Source organism: Babylonia areolata, chromosome 2 (genome assembly GCF_041734735.1).
Source record: "Babylonia areolata isolate BAREFJ2019XMU chromosome 2, ASM4173473v1, whole genome shotgun sequence".
Classification (NCBI taxonomy): Eukaryota; Metazoa; Mollusca; class Gastropoda; order Neogastropoda; family Buccinidae; genus Babylonia; species Babylonia areolata.
The window spans coordinates 69,403,081-69,410,580 of record NC_134877.1 but is presented as its reverse complement, the minus strand read 5'-3'; the positions used below and the strand labels follow the sequence as shown (position 1 = coordinate 69,410,580).

General features: G+C 45.0%; 1 protein-coding gene across 1 annotated transcript in view; it reads right to left on the bottom strand.

The window, feature by feature from the left end:
- LOC143276723 (SCO-spondin-like) overlaps window positions 1–7,500 on the bottom strand; it is a 63,420-nt gene that overhangs the window by 15,027 nt on the left and 40,893 nt on the right. Inside the window, exons 19-22 of the mRNA XM_076581388.1 lie at window positions 5,520–5,614; window positions 4,871–4,920; window positions 2,315–2,436; window positions 1,790–2,021 (exon numbers count right to left, since the gene is read on the bottom strand). Coding sequence (XP_076437503.1) covers window positions 1,790–2,021; window positions 2,315–2,436; window positions 4,871–4,920; window positions 5,520–5,614 — 499 coding nt within the window. The remainder of the gene's footprint in view (window positions 1–1,789; window positions 2,022–2,314; window positions 2,437–4,870; window positions 4,921–5,519; window positions 5,615–7,500) is intronic.

Below are 7,500 nucleotides of genomic sequence, written 5' to 3'. Positions count from 1 at the left end.
ATCATCAGCATATTGAGCCAGCTTGGTAGATGATGAAAAACATGTATGTAAATCATAAAGCATAATGTTGAACAACAATGGAGAAATAATGGAACCCTGCGGGATTCCCATGTTTATAGGCCTAGAGGTTGATAAACCTACTCCCACTTTTGCCACTATATATCTCCCACTTAAAAAGGATTTAACATAGTCATAAACATGACCCGACAGACCAATTTGTTTCAGCTTAAATAACAGTCTGCTATGCCACACTCGGTTATAAGCTTTAGTAAGATCGAAGAAGGACGCAAGGATACTTTTTCGCTTAGAAAACTGTTTTTTAATTTGGGTAGTGAGACGGGTCAGATGATCAATTGTAGATCTTCCTTTCCGGAATCCAGTTTGAGCTGACGGAATTATGTTATTTTTAGTCACAGTAATACACCATTCTAATATTTACAATTTTCTCCATGACTTTCCCAACGTGGGAGGTAACCGAAATAGGTCTATAACTCGAAGTTTCTGTTCGAGGTTTACTCTGTTTTAATACAGGAGTTACAATGGAAGTTTTCCATACCTCAGGGATTTGTCCACATTCCCAGCACTTTTGAAATAATGTATGTAATATAATCAACCAGTTTTCTGGCAAATGGTTTAACATGGTGTAAGATACTACATCCTTACCAACTGACACATTTTTGTTACTCAACAAATGAATAGCGTTCTTTACCTCATGTAAAGTTATTGCCGAATTGATTGTATTATCATTTTGTGGGGTAGGATCTCTATATTTGTCACTGATTTCTTCTTCCTCTCTTAAAGTCTTTTGTTTAGTTGACAAACTATCTACACTGCCTGTTTTAGAATACATACAAACAAATTCTTCAGCCTTCTCTTGAGGGGACAGAAACTCTTTATCTTTTGTTTTAATAGGATAGTCTTGGAGAACAATGCCTGATTTCATTTCTTTCATTTTGGCCCACACTTTCTTCATATCCTTATGGTCAGATACTTCATTCAAACAGAATTGTGACCAGTATTGTCTTTTTTCTCGGGCTATGATTCTATTCGCCTTGATTTTTGTGTAACACATTTCTTTATGAGCGGCTTCTTTTACATCTTCATCACGTACTTTTCTGAGTTTCAACCATGTTAGGTATGCTAGTTTCTTTGTATTTACAGCCTCCGCACATGCATCATTCCACCAAACATTTCCAGAAAAAATGTCACTCCTCTTTGAACCTTTTTTGGGAATTGCTATTTCAGCAGCTCCAATAATTGATTTTTGAAAGTTGTTATAAAAAACATTTAAATCTTCACAAAAAATTTCACTTTCAGAAATGTTCGTAAGATAGTTAGGCCTTGAGTGCCTGCACATAGAAATAATATATATTGGTGTACCTATTAGAGAGGATTTCCTTTACAGACTTTTGTCACATGACAACAGTTTACTTTCCATGGGTTGTTTTTCAGTGCGTGCTGCACACGGGACCTCGGTTCATTGTCTCATCTGATCAACTAGATGCCCAGCAACACGTGGGACAAAAGGGTGAGAGCAGGAATACTGGAATTGAACCCAGACCCTCACGGACACTGTACTGGCAGATAAGCAGTCTGAACCATCCTGTCTCTTTCACTTTCGTCTTGTTTCGCTTTCGTTTTGTTTCGCTTTTCTCCTCGTTTCACTTTCATTTTGTTTCGCTTTTCTTTTCGTTTCGCTTTCGTTTTGTATCGCTTTTCTCCTCGTTTCACTTTCGTTTTGTTTCGCTTTCCTTCTCGTTTCGCTTTCGTTTTGTTTCCCTTTTCTCACCTCGGTTCCAGCTGATACTCATGCCCTCTATGGACACAACAGTGAAGAGCGTGGTGGGCAGGATGGAGATGGTGTCCCCCAGGCTCATGGCCTGGTCCTCGCTGTACGTCACGTTGCCCACGGACACTCCCTGACCCCTGGCCAGCCGGATGGTCAGCCCGGAGTACTCGATCTCCACCATGCGGGTACACGACGTGCCGTCTGCCCCACACAACACGTTGGTGGTGGTGATCTGCAGAAAGAGAGAGAGAGTGAACAGTTTGACAACCTGTATGTGTGTGTGTGTGTGTGTGTGTGTGCATTCGCGCGCATGTGCGTGTGCGTGTGCACACGTGTGTGTGTGTGTGTGTGTGTTCGTGACTCAGCTCAAGGGCCAGCCGATCGCTCCACAACACCCCCTTCTTCTCCCTCCCACCCAAAAGCCAACAACAACAACAACAACAAACAACAAACAACAACAACAAACAACAACAACGAACAACAACAACAAAACAACGAAGCGACGCGGACAGCACGTGCACTGACCGTCAAGGCCTGGTGTTCCTGGATGGAGTGGACGAGGACGTAGGTGCAGGTGCCTGGGAAGGAGAAGCTGTAGCCATCGAACGTCATGTAGCGAGTCTCCGTGCCGGACATGGTGCACACCGCTGACAGAAGGAACCGGCACCAACATTGTAACCAGCACAGTACAGCTCTCTAAGCTAACCACCACAGTACAGCACAGTACAGCTCTCTAAGCTAACCACCACAGTACAGCTCTCTAAGCTAACCACCACAGTACAGCACAGTACAGCTCTCTAAGCTAACCACCACAGTACAGCACAGTACAGCTCTCTAAGCTAACCACCACAGTACAGCTCTCTAAGCTAACCACCACAGTACAGCACAGTACAGCTCTCTAAGCTAACCACCACAGTACAGCACAGTACAGCTCTCCAAGCTAACCACCACAGTACAGCACAGTACAGCTCTCTAAGCTAACTAGCACAGTACAGCTCTCTAAGTTAACCACCACAGTACAGCTCTCTAAGCTAACCACCATAGTACAGCACAGTACAGCTCTCTAAGCTAACCACCACAGTACAGCACAGTACAGCTCTCTAAGCTAACCATCACAGTACAGCTCTCTAAGCTAACCACCACAGTACAGCTCTCTAAGCTAACCACCACAGTGCAGCTCTCTAAGCTAACCACCACAGTACAGCTCTCTAAGCTAACCAGCACAGTACAGCACAGTACAGCTCTCTAAGCTAACCACCACAGTACAGGAAAGTACAGCTCTCTAAGCTAACCAGCATAGTACAGCTCTCTAAGCTAACCACCACAGTACAGCTCTCTAAGCTAACCACCACAGTACAACACAGTACAGCTCTCTAAGCTAACCAGCACAGTACAGCACAGTACAGCTCTCTAAGCTAACCACCACAGTACAGCACAGTACAGCTCTCTAAGCTAACCACCACAGTACAGCACAGTACAGCTCTCTAAGCTAACCACCACAGTACAGCTCTCTAAGCTAACCACCACAGTACAGCTCTCTAAGCTAACCACCACAGTACAGCTCTCTAAGCTAACCACCACAGTACAGCTCTCTAAGCTAACCACCACAGTACACCACAGTACAGCTCTCTAAGCTAACCACCACAGTACAGCTCTCTAAGCTAACCACAGTACAGCTCTCTAAGCTAACTAGCACAGTACAGCTCTCTAAGCTAACCAGCACAGTACAGCTCTCTAAGCTAACCACAGTACAGCTCTCTAAGCTAACTAGCACAGTACAGCTCTCTTAGCTAACCACCACAGTACAGCTCTCTAAGCTAACCACCACAGTACACCACAGTACAGCTCTCTAAGCTAACCACCACAGTACACCACAGTACAGCTCTCTAAGCTAACCACCACAGTACAGCTCTCTTAGCTAACCACCACAGTATGGCTCTCCAAGCTAACCACCACAGTACAGCACAGTACAGCTCTCTAAGCTAACCACCACAGTACAGCTCTCTAAGCTAACCACAGTACAGCTCTCTAAGCTAACCACCACAGTACAGCTCTCTTAGCTAACCAGCACAGTACAGCTCTCTAAGCTGACCACCACAGTACAGCTCTCTAAGCTAACCAGCACAGTACAGCTCTCTTAACTAACCAGCACAGTACAGCTCTCTCAGCTAACCAACACAGTACAGCTCTCTTAGCTAACCACCACAGTACAGCTCTTTAAGCTGTCGTGCTTATAAAGATGTCTTCATTCCTGGGAAAATGTAACAGTCTCCGACGGGAAAAAGGGTGAAAAAAGAGCAGTAGAACCCCTGATTCGATTCATCAATCATTCTTTTAGGAAAATACATTCTTATGGAAATAAAGACGGAACAAAATTAGAGTTTGTTCACAACACGTTCTTAGAAACGTTTTCAAAGTATAATCGAATATAATTGAAACATGCGTACCTTCGTTGCACATGTACTTCAAAACATTTACCAAAAAATGGTGCTCTCATTTTGAAACTTGTGGAAAATTACTGTGCTCAGAACTTGTTGTCTGGGACAGTATTCCGGTAACAAACAATAAAGAGTGGTAACTCTCTTCATTCACAAGGCACACAACTTCTTCAAATCAATGCAGCTTGTGCTACCGATTCAGCTAGCACACAGGTAAATAAAAGGTACATTGGAACATAGCATATTCAGGATTAAAAAGCTCCGCCAGACTTGAATAAAAGTTAATTTGTGTTTGCACATTTCTTCTTTCATTGCTGCTGTGTGCACATGTCAAATGATCGGTATAAAGACAGGGCCGGAGCTTAATTAACATTAATTTTTTAGAGGAAGTATCTGGGTTTGTTCCAGCGTACCTTGTATTAATTTTGCCTGTGCGCTAGCAGAATCGGTAGCATGAGCAGAACTGAATGAAAGAAGTTGTGTACCATGTGCATGAAGAGTTACTGCTCTTCATTTGTGTTGATATACACCATTTCCCATCATATTGAAAGCTGGCGGACGTGTTTCTATACGTACCCACCAAAATGTACATTGAAAAACTCTATGTAAAAAAAATCACGGGAGAAAGGAAGGAAGCTCATACCTGAGCAATTGGTCTCGCCAGTCACGTTCCAGGCAGCGTTGTAGCACGTTCTGCAACACAGGGGGACACATATACAGGGTGTGGACAACATCCATTATCGTCATCAGTGTTCTTGAAAGAAACAAACCAAAGAGAGAGAGGGGGGGAGGGGAGGGGGGTGATGGGTGGGGGAGAGAACGAACGAACGAACAATAACACACACACACACACACACGAACACACACACACACACACACACACACACACACACACAAAAGAACAAACAGTAACGATAACAAGGACAAGAACAGGAGCATGCAGAACAAAAACAGGAGGAAGAGGAAGCAGAAGTAGAGGAAGAAGTTTCAGTTTCAGTTAGAAGAAGAAGATAGAGACAGAGAAACAGACAGACAGACAGACCGGCAGACAGACAGGGAGACAGACAGAGAGACAGACAGAGACAGACAGACAGAGAGACAAACAGAGACAGGGAGAGACAGAGACAGAGGGCGAGTCACAGAGTGCCGTTGAAGGGCACGGCGACATGAGCGGGTGGGGGGGGAGGTGACACCGGGGGTGGGGTGGGGGTGGAGGTGACACAGGGTGGGGGGGGGGGTGGAGGTGACACCGGGGAACCGGATGGGGGGGGGGGTGAAGGAAGCAAACCCACTTTTCAAAGCAGCTCTCAGCGATGGTGGAGCCCTGCTGGTGCCACGTCTTCTTGTGGTAACATGGGCACGTCCCCTGCTCTATGCACTGGCCCGTCTGCACGCACACATGGACACAGACATGGTCAGTGTGTGTGTGTGTGTGTGTGTGTGTGTGTGTGTGTGTGCGTGTGTGTGCGTGCGCGAGTGTATAAGCACGCGCGCGCGCGTGTGTGTGTGTGTGTTTGTGTGCTTTATGTCTTAATTGACTGCGTATGTAGAATGCTTTGAAATGTTTAAAAACGTTCATACTTGTTATCAGTAGTGGTAGTAGTAGGAGTAGTAGTAGTAGTTGTTGTAATTGTTGTTGTAGTAGCGGTTGTAGACCATCCTATTACAGCTGTATTGACAGCAATACAGATAACAGCAACAGCAACGACACACGAGAAGACAGGCTCAGCACAGCACAGCACTGCACAGCACTACACAGCACAGCACAACACAGCACGGCACAGCACGGCACAGCACAGCACAGCACAGCACAGCACAGCACAACACAGCACAGCACAACACAGCACAACAAAAACACAGCAACAACACAACACAACATAATGTAGCACAAAACCAACAATACCACCACCACCACCAACACAACACAACATACTGTAGCACAAAACCTACGACAACAACACAACATAACACAACACAACACAGCACAGCACAACACAACACAACACAGCACAACACAATACAACACAACACAACACAACACAGCACAACACAACATAACACAACACAGCACAACACAATACAACACAACACAGCACAACACAACATAACACAACACAGCACAACACAATACAACACAACACAACACAACACAACACAGCACAGCACAGCACAGCACAACATAACACAACACAGCACAACACAATACAACACAACACAACACAACACAACACAACACAACATAACACAGCACAGCACAGCACAGCACAACATAACACAACACAACACAGCACAACGCAACACAACACAGCACAGCACAACACAACATAGCACAACACAACACAACACACCACAACACAACACAACACACCACAACACACCATAACATCCACAACAACACACCACAACACACCATAACATCAACAACAACACACCACAACACAACACAACATCCACAACAACACACCACAACACACCACAACACAACACAACACACGACAACACACCACAACAACACACCACAACACACCACAACACACCACAACACCACAACACACCACAACACACCACAACACACCACAACAACACACCACAACACACCACCACAACACACCACAACACACCACAACACCACAACACACCACAACACACCACAACACACCACACCAACACACCACAACACACCACAACAACACACCACAACACACCACAACACACCACAACACACCACAACATCAACAACAACACAACACAACACAACACACCACAACATCAACAACACCACAACACACCACAACACAACACAACACAACACAACACAACACAGCACAACACAGCACAGCACAACACAACCAACACAACACACCACAACACACCACACCACAACACACCACAACATCAACAACAACACAACACAGCACAACACAACACAACACAGCACAACACAGCATAACACACCACAACACACCACACCACAACACACCACAACATCAACAACAACACAACACAACACAGCACAACACAACACAACACAACACACCACAGCACAACACAACACAACACAACACAGCACAGTACAACACAACACAACACAACACAGCACAGCACAGCAGGGCAAAGCACAGCACAACACAACACAACACAGCACAGCACAACACAACACAGTACAGCACAGCACAACACAACACAACAACACAACACAACACAACATCCACAAAAACACAACACAGCACAACACAACATCCACAAAAACACAACACAACACACCACAACACA